Here is a 15,231-nt window from a genome sequence, read left to right as displayed (position 1 = left end):
ATTCCGTAAACTTTAACTCCACCACTGCCGGATTTACCCCTTCCAGAATTGTTTGAAGAATAAGTAAGTGGTTATTGAAAAACCACGGTGTTCCTGCTTTTACCCTATCAAAATCAATCTCATTAAAAAATTGAAACAGATACCTTTTCTCCCCCACCTCCGTGATGCAAAACTGATAAACAAAACTCTCCTCTCCTGCGACTTCATGAATCGCTTCTTCCTCATCGTCCAGCAATCTCAGACTTGCCATCGCATCTTCCATCTTGATCCCACAATCTGGCGCAAAACGACAGGAAACAAAAACCCTAAAAGAAAACCCTAAACAAGGAAGATTTTCGTGCCAGCCGGCAGACTAAAGACCCGTGCCAAGAACGGCAGACTTATTTGTACTCGTTTTTTCTTTTCTTTTTAAGTGGAACTTTATCTTTGTTTTAAATGCGTGAAATCTCATAAAACTTGTAATGAGTTTATTATGTTAAAAATATATGTAATTAGAAATTAAATAGAAAAATAAAATGAAAAATAAAAATATTACAAAAAAAATTTTACAAACCTCAACTTCAATTAAAAGAGTTTTTGTTTTGGGATAAGATTTGCTGAGAAAAAAACTTGAAGCTTGAAAGAGGGAAAAAATTGAGAAATTTTCAGTAAAGCTTGTTAAGAAAGATAAAATAAAATTATTTTAAAATTACACGTATGTGATTTAAATTTGATGAAGACCCAATTAAATTATAGATAAATTTATCAAATTTATTTTGATTAATAATTTAATTTAATATATAATAATATTTATTTTAAAAGTTGTTGGGTCAATTTGATATACATATATAAATTTATATATACTAATTAAAAAAATTTAAAATTCGCCCCCGCCCATGCATCGGTCCGCCCCTGGACCTCATCATGTCTTCTCATCTGACTACTTTTGTAGTTTTTTATCATTGTTTTCGAAAATATAGTTTGAGGTTGTGGTCTCAAATTACAGTTTTTAATAGTTATGTTTATCTACGAACAATTATATGAGTGATATAATATGTGTATACGTTTGTATATTGAAATTATAAATTTAAAATATAAATATATATTTAAAAATAACATATAATAAATAAGAAAAAATCAAACTACGTAATTGGAAAATAAAAATATACATAATAAAATTAAAATGTATAAGTAAATCAAAATAAAATTTTGGTTGAGTTGTAAATTTAAAAACTTTCTAATGTAAGTTTAAATCTCACACGACACATATTTTTTTTGTGAATTAAAAATATTAAAATGTTATTAAATAATACAACTAAATTCAAATACAAAAATCATTTATTAATAATATAGAGAAGCGACTAGCGAACTGATGTGCTAGTGCTAATGTGGTGTAACCATTGGGCATTAGCGGTGCCACGGATTCGAAAACCAGGTAAGTTGAGAGTTGAGAACCCTCAACTGAACGATGTGTGTGATATTATTGTTATTATTATTGCTTCAATGATCTAACAGGAACAGTGTTTAATGATGATGAAACATAGATCATGCTTAGGTCTCCCAAAGAAGAAAACCTGGTAACTTTTTATAATCTCAGTTTAATATCTAATTACAAATACATCAACAATGGCAGGTGCTGTTCTAATTATTTGTTTTTCAACATCGGTACAATATACCCATTGCTTTAGTAAGCTCATTAAATTTCAAAATCAGTTTAGATGTATGAACAATTTTAAAAACATCATATTAAAATTTATTCTCAAATATTTGATCTTATGAAACACATAATGTGCTCATAGATAAACATTTATCAGAGGAAGTACTATATTAGATTGTATTGCATCTTCACTGCAAAATACAAGAGATATGGAAAATAGATATTAGATTGTATAGCATATTATTTTTACATGTTCTAACTATAAAATAAATTTATGATAATAAAAGTTGTTAATGAAAAGCTAAGAAGGGTTTTTTTTTTTTAATCCATATAATTTCTTTGATTCCCCTAATTAAGTGGATCAGTTACCTGGAAGAAACAGGATTTAGAGCTGTAGCTAAGCCATTCATGGCACCATAACCTTTTGAGCTGAACCCTAAACACCCAAGCAAGCCTTGTCTGTAAGGCAAAAAAGTCTTCTTCCTCATTTCTTCAGCTTGTGCTCTATTTGCTGTGTAATGCAATTCATGGGGTGATGGTGGAACCCTCCTCTTCCCTATCCCATTCACAGGCCTGTGGTTAGGTTCCTGAACCACAGCATTGCTTTTGTTCCCTGCTTTCTTTTCCTTCAATGGAGAGAATGAAATAGTTGACCATAACTTAATATTGTTGCTTCGCCCTTCACTTTTGCTCCTTATAAAACCTTTAAGAAAAACCCATCTTTTTGATCTTCTTCCATCTGAAGAAGAAGAAGAAGAAGAAGAAGAAGAAGCTGACATTGGATCACTGATGGTTTCATTGTCGTTGCTGTCAGTTTTATGGCCTAAATCTTTATCTAGGCACATGTTTTGGTCATGGATTTTAAGGCCGAAAGTAGCATTTCTTAAAGGGGACATGGATCTTGCTCTTCTCTTATCCACCCTCACCTTCACATCTCTGCCTCTTACATCTTCACTTCCATCATCATCTTCATGTTCAACATCCAGTAAAGGAGCCAAAACCTGAGGCCTTTCCAAATGAGTTGATAGCTTCAAGGGTCTGATCTTCCCATTTAAGAAAAGTTCATCAGCTGAGGTCATGGATCTTGTTTGATCCGACCCAGTATAACCAAACCTTGCAGAAAACTCAAACTCGGAACCAAGAGGCAGCGGTGAGTTATCAGGTGAAGATGGTCGAGTTGATGATACCTTTGAAGCTAATGAGGTCATTGTAAAGTGGATGGGGCTAGCTGGTGCACTATAAAATAACCCACCATGGATCCATCCTGGTCCTGGTTCCCGATCAGGGCTTGAAGGAGCACTAACATAAGGTGTGGAGCAGGTGCTGTCATAGTCTTCAAACAAAACTTGAGGAGGCTCATGGAGTTCTGTTTCTAAGTTGTTTAGAGTTTGAAACTCCATTTTTTGCCTTTTTCCTGTGTGACCAAAGCTTAGTGATTGCCGAGAGAAGTGACAAATAAGATTGAAATGCCAAACGTGAACATGTATTTTTGTTGGGTGCTATACGATTGTCAGACTCCCCAACTTTCCATTTTAAATGAATTTACTAAAATAATTTATTAATTACCCACAGTTATGTAAGTGAACCCTTTTTTTAATGATTAATCAATTGTAGTGAAACTTTTTTTAATGAAAGATACAATCAATTTGATTGATAAGGTTACCAATACAAATTGTTGACATTGCCTTTTTTTATATAAAAATAACTTAAAAATATTAATTAATTATGAAAATCGCTCAAAAAAAAGTATATATAAAAATGACTCGTTAATGTAAAAGTTGGTACCAATAAATCAGAAGTACCACCTCCTTTTTTTAAAAAAAAAAAAAAGAAAAAAGATTTTTTTTAATCAGATCGACGGCACAAGTCAATTTTTTAAAAAAAAATATTATGTCAGTGATAAAAGAAGAAAAATATTATTTTTTTGTGCTGTCGTGTCAGGTGACACCAGTGGCTATTAGGAAAAAAATTTTAATGGGTGTCGTCGATCTGTCAAGTGGCACTAATGATTTTTTTTTAAAAAATTTAATTGATGTCGTCATGCTATCAGGCAGCACCAAATTGTCAGACAAAAAAATTAATGGGTGTCCCCAGTGTGTCTGGCGACACCAATATTTTTTCAACAAAAAAAAACTAGCTGTGAAGAAAAAAAGAGACTAGAAAAAAAAATTGTTAATGGTGCTGCCAAAGTGTCAGGTGGCACCAGTGATCCCGTCACGCTGTCAGGCAGCACCACCTGAACTATATAAGTCCACCTTGGCCAAGAAATTGTATCTATTGAATGTTTTGGTTTTCGTTGAAGTTTTTGGTGTTTGTTTCAGAGACAAAGGAAAAAAATGAAGATATGTGTATAGTAAGAGGGGAGAAAACAAACAAAAAGAAGAAAGATTTGTGTTTTAAATTTAAAAAATCAAGTTCGAGTTTATAAGGTTAGTTTGTAATTATTTATATTTAATTATATTTTTGTAGGAGCTACTATTTTTTAAATAAAAACTACATTTTTATTTTTAATTTATTTTACAGATATTGTATCGAAGATGAATAATCAATTCTTCGTATACATTCATTTCGAGGAGGTAATTTTACAAATAGCAGTTGATTATATATTTAAATCTCACCAACAAATAGAAATGAAGTTTAATAAGAATGTAAAACTCTAAGATATGAAACAAAATATTAGTGCAAAAATCGCTCGATGTTGTGGGAGGAGGATGTCTAGACTATTCTACAAATTTCCAGTTTCGTCAATTCCATTCAAACTTACGAAGATGAAACTTGTTGATAAATGATAAAACTAACATATTTTAATCTCATTCTTAATGCATTTTTGGATGATTATTTATGCAAATTGGTGAATTTGATGCTCCTAATCCTTTGAATTCATGTCTTTATACTTAGGTGAGCATTTGGGAGCAAAAAGAGCAAAAGTCGGATAAAAATAGTAGATTTCAGGAGCCACACGAGCTGGGCATACGCCCATGTGCTAGCCCGTGTCGATTTTTTACCTTGCTTCCCAAACACGCGGAAAAAAACAATTTTTAGGCTTTTTGAGCATTTTAAAGTCTATAAATATCAAATAGAAGAAGAGATATGGGAGCCATCAAAGAAGATCGAAGAAAACACTCAAGGAACACCATTGGAGCCACTTCTGAAGCAGATTTCGTTCAAGATTGAAGACCTCCTTTTAATTTCTTCTAAAGTTTTTATGAGTTTCTTTGTTTCTTGTGGTATTTCTAACTTTGAGATGCTTTATTTCAGAATTATGAACTAATTCCCTAGATATCTAGGGAGGATGAAACCTATAACGAATTCTATTATCTAATTTTTGTTTTACATGATAAATACTTTATTCTTGTTCTCAATTATGTGTGCTTATTTCTTGTTTTAATATTTCCAGGATATTAATTCATGTTTAATGTGCTTAATTCAGTGGAGCAAAAGTCCCTGTTTAAGAGTAGATCTAACATATTTTAGTGGAGTTGCATGCAATCATAGAAATAGGATGACATAAATCTACTAGATTAGATTAAAATCTAATAGGGGAATCTATAAATCGAGTTAATGCGACAATAAAAATTTTAATTAGAAAGATATTTCAATTAATCTACCTAGAGTCAATTGCTTCTACTTTCAAAAGAGATATTAGTATAATTTAGGGATTTCTACGGATCAAGACACCAAGTGAATAAATCGTTTAAATCAGATTAATAATAATATAAGGAGTCTAGGTGGATTCTTTCTTGGGTATTGTCTCTCATTGGTTATCTTTCGATTATTTTCTTGATTCGTTCTTTGTTGCGTTCTTAGTTAAATTAGTTTAGTAATTTTAGATTAAAACTCATCACTCCAAATTGTCGGCGAAATAATAAGAAAACAGTAATTACTAATAATTTTAGTCATCGTGGATACGATATCTCTACTCACCGTAGCTATACTATTGTTCAATAGGTGCGCTTGCATTTGTCATAAATTTTAGTTAGTACAGAAAACACACATCATGTTTTTGGTGCCGTTGTCGGGGACTAAAATATTAGGAACACTTTATTTTTATTAATTTAGCCATTTTTATTTTATTTTATTTTATTTTATTATTTTTAGTTTAATTTTTACATTCTAATTTTTTTCTTCTGTTTGCTTCTTGCAGGTTCTTTTGGTTTATGACTAGAAGAAACCCGTTGGGACCATTGCTATTTGATAGTGAAATTGAAAGTATATCTTGCATAAATCGTAGAGAAGCAAGGCAGAGTCGACAAAGTATAGTAGACGAACAAGAGGACATCATTATTACTGAGGAGATGGACGATAATCAGAATATTCAGCTACCTCTTGTAGCTGCAGGAGCTCTTGTTCCTCGTACTATGTACGATTATGCTAAGCCCACTCTGACTGGGGCTGAATCGAGTATTGTGCGACCCATCATTGCTAAAAATAATTTTGAACTGAAATCGACCACTATTTAGATGGTACAACAGTTTTTTCAGTTCGATGGTTTGCAAAACGAAGATCCAAATACTCATTTGGCCAATTTCCTGGAAATCTGCGATACTTTCAAGATTAATGGCACCACTGATGACGCAATTCACTTACAGTTACTCCCCTTCTCATTGAGGAATAAAGCTAAACAGTGGTTAAACTCTTTACCACAAGGTTTCATCACTACAGGGTTCAAATGACCGAGAAGTTCCTTCTGAAGTACTTTCTACCAGCTAAGACAACCAAGTTGAGGAATGATATCTGTTCAGATCAATTTAAAGACTTTATATGATGCATGGGAGAGATACATGGACTTATTGAGAAGGTGTCCTCACCATAGGTTACCTTTTTGGCTACAAGTTCAAATCTTCTACAACGGTTTGAATCCCTCAACTAGGCAGCTAATCGACACAGCAGCTGGTGAAAGTTTGAACAATAAAACACCCGAAGTGGCTTATGAATGTATTGAGGAGATGGCACTGAATAATTATCAGTGACAAGTCATGAGGACAAAGCCGATGAAAGCAGTCGATGTTTTTAATTTAGATGCACTCACCATGTTATCAAATCAAGTAGACTTATGTAATAAGAAAATTGATGGTTTATATCTACGCAGGTATATACAATGATGCAATGCGATACAAATGGAGGTGCAACAAATAATATAAAATGTTTACCCTTCGGTCCTAGCACAGAGAACGAGCAAATCAATTATATGGGTAATAATTTTAGGCCTCAAAATAACCCTTATAGTAACAACTATAATGTAGGATGGAGGAACCATCTCAATTTCTCTTGGGGTGGTCAAGGAAATCAAAGAGCACAACCCCCTCCAAGCTTCCAACAACAACTTTACCAGTAAGAGAAAAAGCCGACCCTTAAGGAGATGTTGACCAAGTTTATCTCAGTGTCAAAAATGTGTTTTCAAAAGACTGAGGCAGCACTAAAAAATCAGCAAGCATCGATTCAAGGACTCGAGAATCAAATAGGCCAACTTGCTAAATTAATCTAAAAAAGACAATAAGGTAGTTTGCCTAGAAATACCGGAACTAACCCAAGGGAGTAGCTTCATACAATTATTATTTGAGATGAAGAAGGATTAGTTGAATCTGAACAAGATCGAGATAAGAAATTATGGTGAATAACGATAATGTTGAGATAAGCTAGAAAGAGCAAAAGCTGGTTGCAAAGAATATAAACCTCGAGTGCCATATCTTAATACAATGAAGAGAGACCACACGAACGAACAATTTGGTAAATTTCTTAAACTCTTAAAAAAATTACATATTAACTTACCGTTTGTTGAAGCTCCTTCGCATATGCCCAATTATGTCAAATTTTTAAAGGAGTTGTTGGCAAACAAACGGAAGTTAAACGATTCGTCGACTGTGGAGCTCAATTCAGTTTGCTCGACCATCTTACAAAATAAACTACCAAACAAACTGAAAGATTCAAGGAGTTTTATCATTCCTTGTTTAATTGGTAGTTTAAATGTTGATAATACTTAGACTGATTTAAGAACTAGTATTAATTTCATGCCCTATAAAATGTTTAAACAACTATGTCTTGGGAAACCCAAAAAAATTAGGATGAGTATTCAATTAGCGGATAGAACCATTAGATATCCTAGGGGTGTTATCAAGGATGTGCTTGTTCAAATTAATAAATTCGTAATCCCCGTTAATTTGTTGTATTAGACATGGATGAGGGTAGTGAGGTACCTTTAATTTTAGGACGACCTTTTTTAGCAACTGCTAGAACTATAATAGATGTTGGTATAGGTAAACTCGTACTTCCTATAGGTAACCAAACGATTACTCTCCAAACACGTGATTCTATGAGAACATCTACTGATAGAGATGATTTTAAATGTTCTGTTAATGTTAGTGCCCATGTGGCTCAACCTTCTTTGCAGGGAACCCCTCAAGAAAACGTAATTGAGCCATGCTACAATCAAGGTGACAGAAATCGAACAACTTATGAAGAGCGAATATTGCAAATCGATGAACTAGATGAATGGGGGATGCATGCTAATGAGAAACTGAAAAAACACAATGAAGAGCCAAAACGACGCCATGATGAGCACGTGATGAGAACAAATCAATTTAAGGTTGGGGAAAAAGTACTGCTAAACAAAACGGATCCACAAATCTCTCCTTCGGAACTCGAATCAAATGGATCAAACTCATTTACGGTACTAAACATCTTCCCATATAGTACAGTCGAGGTAACTCATTCTGAATTCGGCCCATTTAAGGTAAACAATACTCGACTTAGACCTTATTTTGGTAAAAACATTGTTGACAAGAAAGAGGAGCTTCGGCTCCGCGAACCACCGTAACAGTGCGAATACAAGGTAAGTCAAGCTTAGACTCTAAATAAGCACTTCTCGGGAGGCAACTGAGTGTTTAACTTTTTTTAATTTTTTTAATTCCATTGCATGCTAATTTAAAATCTTAAATAAAAAATGTGTTTTCAACCCACACGACCTGAGCACATGGGCGTGTCCATGGTCGTATGAGTCTTGAGACTTAATTTTTTTTCAAATTTCAAAGGCTACACGGCCTAAGATAGTCCACACCGCCATGTGGCACACACGACTTGGACACATGGGTGTGTACTAGGCCGTGTGAGTACTGGAGCTAATTTTTTAAATTTAATTTAAAGTCAATGAGTTACACGAGTAAGAGACACGACTGTGTGCGAGAAAAGGCCGGGACACACGAGCATGTGTGAGACCGTGTACCCCACAAGGCCTCACACATGGGCGTGGGAGAAGCGAATGAAATCACACACGGGCTGAGGGAGTGACACACAAGCATGTGACACGGTCATGTGGCCCAACACAAGCCTTTACACAATCATGTTCCCTTTTTTTTAACCCAAACCCTAATTTGTTTGGTCATTTTATCTTCTTCCTCAATTCCTAACCCTAGTTGCCGCTTTACCCACATCTACCTCCCATTGTCTGACCACCGTCATCGCGCACCCTCCGCGCCAAACCCTGTTGCCATCGCCCTCGCTCTTTCTTTCTAACCCCGAACCTTCTTTTCTCTCCCCTCTCATCACCTTTCGAGTCACCACCCTTACCGAACCCCCTTCTTCCCTTACCGAACCACCTCGTCAGACCATCTTCCCTCCCTCTCATCGCAACCTCCCCCTCCTCGACTTTCCCCTAACCGAACCTCCTTTCCCCTCATCCCCCACAGTCGGGTCGCACCTCGAACCATCCCCGATTCCTCTTCCTTCTCCCTTCGACGCACACGCCCCCTTTTCCATCCCCCGATTTGTGATTTCTCCCATGCCATGTCCCAATCCCGTGCCCAGCTTGCGCTAACCACCCCACCTCCAATCACCGTCATCGCCCCTCCGTCGGTCCTCCCCTTTTACCCTTGCTCTTTATTTTTATTTTATTTTAATTATTATTTGTTTTATTATTTATTATCATTTGTTTTATTATTATTCTTTCTATTTGTTTTTATTATTATGTTTATTATTTTTGTTCTTATTATTGTTATGTTATTTAACGATGTAGTTATGTTTTGGTGATTTAAATTAGTTTGTTCCTTTTAGTTTTGGTTGTTTTATTATTTTCATTTCTTCTTCTTATTACTTAGTCTTATTATAGTTATGCATCATTTTGGTATTTCTGTAGTTATGTTAGTAGTTGATGACTTATTGTTTTATTATGTTCAGGTCTTGCTTTCTTTTATTATTATTTTATTAGTATTATTATTACTCTTTGTATATTCTTGTTGCTTATTTCATGTGCAAGTTGGATTCAAGTATTTAGTTGTGTGTTCGATCTTGTGACTGTGGATTTTAGCGCGATCGACTTTAGTTTTATGATTATTTGAACTACTCAATTATGTTGATTCGTGTTTTTACCTTGAATATTAAAATTGTTATTTGGTCCACTATTATTGCAGATACACCATGACCAACACACGCAACAAATCTAAGGTCGCCATCCCCGCTTTGAAAAAATGGAATACTCCTAGTGCGACCTCTTCTTCAGGTGTTTCCGTCGATGCATGCCACCCCTATTCCACAAAGTCCCCAAGAGGACTTATATCAGCATCTTCGGCTGAGGCCATTTGGAATGTATTGATTGGGCTACTTTAGAGCAGGTCCAGTTAGCTGATCATGTCTGTGCCATCATTGTTACAACTCATTGGGATAGGTTCTTTCCCATCATCGAACCTACATACTCAAAGTTGGCCTTAGATTTTTGTTCGACATTTCTCCTACAGTAGGTGATGTCGACCAATGACGAGCTGCGCGCTATTACTTTTCGACTTAGTAGTATAGCGCATTATATGAGCATCTGAGAGTTTAGAGTTGCATTAGGACTCTATAATGAGGAGTTCATAGGTACCAATGGGTTTCTCCGATTATATCGGCACATTCACTACTCGTCATCTCTTTGCTGGGTAGGCCTCACGGTGAGTACGACGCCTTATAAACCGAGTAGGTTGAATGCGACTTCCCTTCCTCTAGCCCTGTGCTACATTCATGCCATCTTGGCTCATACTTTAACTGGTAAGAGGGAGAGCACTGGTGTCATTGGTGCAACCAACGCATATTTTTTGTAGAGCATGGCCACGGGGCATACCTTTGATCTTGCCTATTTTATCGCCCTCGCTGTCCGCCATCAAACAGAGTGTAGGAGGAAGGGTCCTATCTACTTAGTCCCTTACGTGACTCAACTTGCACGTCACTTCGGTCTCCTTGACACACCAGAGCAGTTCTCCTCCCTTGCGCTAGTTATACATATGTCTCCGCAGGGATTATCTAGTATGAGTCACATGAGGATGATCAAGCAACTGCGTGGAATGGATCCTCTTCAATGCCAAGTATCTCATTCTGACCCTCAGGATGTGCATGTAGACTTCACTGATGATGTCCCCTTCCACCACGAGGATCCACCTTATTCTTCATCTCAGAGTCACCATTCTGCTACATCTGCTACCACCTAAACGAAACTCTCCGAGCAGTTCACTTACTTCGAGTACCGCTGCTTTAGCGGTTCGACAGTATTGACGCAACCTTGTAGTAGATCTGTCAGCACCTCTATATATCATCTTCAGCACCGGCAACTCACGATACTAATGCCTCTAATGATGAGGATTATTGATTTTATTTGTTTTCTTTTTTTTAGTTTTATTTTTATTTTTATTTTTATTTTTATTTTTATTTTTATTTTTAATTGAGTTGTAACCTTTTGATCTTCTTCACTATTTGTGTTTATTTTCTTATTATTTTGCTCGGGATCATGCACTATATTTAGAATTGCCTACAATTCCGATTTTCACCATTTTGGCGATTTTATCCAATATTCAGGATAATTTCAGTTTTCTCCCTCTCTTATGATATTCTGCTTATACTGTGGTTATATCTATTTGTACATTAAGGACAATGTACATCTTAAGTGTGGGGAGGTTATTTAGATAATTATTAGAAATTCCCTGAATTATTTCTTGTATTTATTTAATTTTTCTCATACTTCCATTAAATTTTTTTTTTTGTCGATTTGAGATTTTTGTTGATGTGTTTTGGATTAATTTGTAGATATTTGTGCATTGGTTGATTTAAACTTTAAGACATAAGAAAACCAAGCATGATAAGTTTTTTTTAGAAATTAAAAATTTTTGGTTGTTTCCTTGAATTGAGGTATTATCTTGAAGTTTGAAATTTATAAGTTTGACATCAAAACCATGAGTTTTTGTGAGATTTTGAGCCTATAGAGCATACATTTTTCATGCTCATTCTATTATTGGTTATGAGTATGTCAACTTCATTTTGTATTCTAGAACTTGCTTTGATTATGCATGTTGAGGTCACACCTTTGATTTGATATACTAGATGATAAAGGCACTTAGGTTTTAACCCACTTATCCCATAAAAAGCCTATCTTTTTAATTAACCCTTAGTGAACCCCGTTGAGCCTAACACACCGTTTCTTGATTAACCCATTAATGTTAACCCATAATCCATTTTTTTCGTTCGTTATGACTTTTTCCCATTTTATTGACTCCCTTTTTGTTGAGATTTGATTTGGTTAGTTTCCTAGCTATGCGCTTCTGTTTGATTTGTTGAATTATTTCTTATTGTTCTTAAAAAAAGAAAAAAAATATTGATTATTATTTAGTTCTATGTTGATTGAGCTTGAACAGTGAAATTCATAGTTTGAGAAGAACCTTGTTTTTGTTCTTGAATATTCTTGATTGATGCACTTGTTTTTAATTTAGCATTTGTTTTCTTTCTAGTTTGGTAATTTATCAACTCGATCTTGATTTTAACCACTCTTTTGGTCTTTCTTCACACCCTTAACCTAAGCCCCATTGTAAGCTCTTAAAGGCATTTTGATTAGTGTGTCATATCATTTTATAGTGGTGGAGATTTGATTCTTAAGCAAGCTTATGGTAATGACATTTCTTGTTCGACTGTTGAGTGCTTATTCTTGAACCTTAAACACTTTGAGTGATTTGAGTGAATCTTTAGTGAGGATGTCAATTCTTGTCAATTTTGAGTAAAAGGTAATTACTCAGATAATGAGAGATACCTATGTTTTCATGCTTTAAATTTCGACTTGGATTGTTTGAATATTTAGAGCCCTTTTAGTTGAATTGTCAATGCATGATTATTTGCAAATTATTTTGAAACATTATTGATGAGAATTATAAGTTGAAAAAGATTAATTTTAATATGAGTTGAGGATCTTCCTTGAGGACAAGCAAACGCTTAAATGTGGGGATATTTGACAAATGATAAAACTAACATATTTTAATCTCATTCTTAATGCATTTTTGGATTATTATTTCTGCAAATTGGTGAATTTGATGCTTCTAATCCTTCGAATTCATGATCTTATACTTAGGTGAGCATTTGGGAGCAAAATGAGCAAAAATTGGAGAAAAAGAGTAGATTTCAAGAGCCACACGGGCTGGGCACACGCTCATGTAACCCACAGGGGTTGGGCACACGCCTATGTAAGCCACACAGGCTGGACACACGCCCATGTGCCAGCCTGTGTCGATTTCGTACATTGCTTCCCAAACACGTAGAAAAACATAATTTTTAGGCTTGCTGGGCATTCTAAAGTCTATATATCAAATAGAAGAAGAGATATGGGAGCCATCAGAGAAGATTGAAGAAAACACTTAAGGAACACCATTGGAGCCACTTCCAAGTAGATTTTCGTCAAGATCGAAGACCTCCTTTTAATTTCTTTTAAAGTTTTTATGAGTTTCTTTGTTTCTTGTGGTTTTTTTGACTTTGAGATGTTTTATTTCAGAATTATGAACTAATTCCCTAGATACCTAGGAAGGATGAAACTTATGACGAATTCTATTATTTAATTTCTGTTTTACATGATAAATACTTTATTTTTGTTCTCAATTATATGTGTTTATTTCTTGTTTTAATATTTCTAGGATATTAATTCATGTTTAATGTGCTTAATTCAATAGAGAAAAAGTCTTTGTTTAAGAGTAGATCTAGCATATTTGAGTGGAGTTGCATGCAATCCTAGAAATAGGATGACATAAATCTACCGGATTAGAGTCAAATCTAATAGGGTAATCCATAGATCGAGTCAATGCGACAATAGGGTTTTAAATAGAAAGAGATTTCTATTAATCAATCTAGAGTCAGTTGCTTCTACTCTCAAAAGATATATTAGTATAATTTAGGGATTTCTACAATCAAGATACCAATTGAATAAATCATTTAAATCAAATTAATAATAATATAAGGAGTCTAGGTGGATTCTTTCTTGGGTATTGTCTCTCTCATTAGTTATCTTTCGATTATTTTCCTAATTCGTTCTCTGGTGCATTCTTAGTTAAATTAGTTTAGTAATTTTAGATTAAAACTCATCACTCCAAATTGTGGGCTAAATAATAAGAAAATAGTAATTACTAATAATTTTAGTCCTCGTGGATATGATATCTCTACTCACCGTAGCTATATTATTGTTCGATAGGTGCCCTTGCATTTGTCATAAATTTTACTTAGTACGAAAAACACACATCACTTGTAGATAATGAAGACTTGGAGACAATGATCACACTTTATTGCTCGAGTAGCAACGTGAACGTTTAACTAGTTCAGTTGTTTACTGAGTTAGGGATGTGGAACCAATTCAAAATGTCACTCAATTAAGTCAACAATATGGAGTTGAAGACCCATGTACGTAGGTTTTGAGAGTATTTATTGATAGACGATCGTCTGTACACAGGTTTGACTTTTATCTGAATGTTGGATGAGCAGAGCAATGTGATTATGGAGGAACATCGATATGGGTCGAAAATCCACACTCTTTATTTTTTTCCAAATTCTCTTTCTTATTTTCGATTCTTTTTTTCCCAATTTTTTTCCTCTCTTAGCTTTTTTCTTAAACCCATTTTTTCCCACCATGAATACCCATTAAAATATTTCTCACCTATTAAAACAATTTTAACTTGATAATAGTGATAGTGAAGAAAAAAACATTTTAACTTGATAGTGGTGATAGTGATAGTGAAAAGAAAGTTTCACTGAACGGTCAAGACCGTTATTCCATATACTTTGATAATAAAAAGCAATTTTTTGAACTTAACAACGATCATTCTTATTTGAGTGAACTAGAATTTTTTTTATAGTTATCGTAATTTTAGTTACATAAATAATGGATCGAAATATAATCTCCACTAGCATTTTAAGTTGTATGATAATGATACTAACTATATTTGGAATAATCACACGACATTGTGGCGGTCACGGTCTCCCCATATTTTCTTTTTTTTTTCTTAGTGTTTTATTCAAATTTATTTTCTCACCCTACCCTTCCTTTCATGCACCACTTTAATAATTACAACCGCTGCCACCCCAAGTCGCGTTTCAGCTTTTCTCCACCGTCACAATCACTCCCCCTCCCTGCCCACACCTCTAACACAAGTTTTGGACAATGAGGTTAAGGATGCTACTTTGATGGAGAAAAAAGAATAAGTTGATTAAACCTTTTTTTTTCGTTGATTATGATCTCAAACTTATGTATGGAGTTTATAAAGCATCATCTTTTGGTGGCATTAAACTTTACTGCATAATCACCATCAACTAGTAAGGCTTTCCATGCGTAG

General features: G+C 34.5%; 1 protein-coding gene across 1 annotated transcript; it reads right to left on the bottom strand.

Moving 5' to 3' along the window:
• Positions 1-1,570: 1,570 nt before the first annotated feature.
• Positions 1,571-3,345, bottom strand: LOC107918996 (uncharacterized). The gene has a single exon (XM_016848542.2). It carries the CDS (start codon positions 3,034-3,036, stop codon positions 2,002-2,004), a length of 1,035 nt encoding a protein of 344 aa, XP_016704031.1. The 5' UTR covers positions 3,037-3,345; the 3' UTR covers positions 1,571-2,001.
• Between the last annotated feature and the right edge of the window lie 11,886 nt (positions 3,346-15,231).

The sequence above is a fragment of the Gossypium hirsutum genome, chromosome D13 (genome assembly GCF_007990345.1).
Source record: "Gossypium hirsutum isolate 1008001.06 chromosome D13, Gossypium_hirsutum_v2.1, whole genome shotgun sequence".
NCBI classification, from domain to species: domain Eukaryota; kingdom Viridiplantae; phylum Streptophyta; class Magnoliopsida; order Malvales; family Malvaceae; genus Gossypium; species Gossypium hirsutum.
Note: the sequence above shows the minus strand (reverse complement) of the source record. Positions and strands in the feature narration are given on the sequence as shown.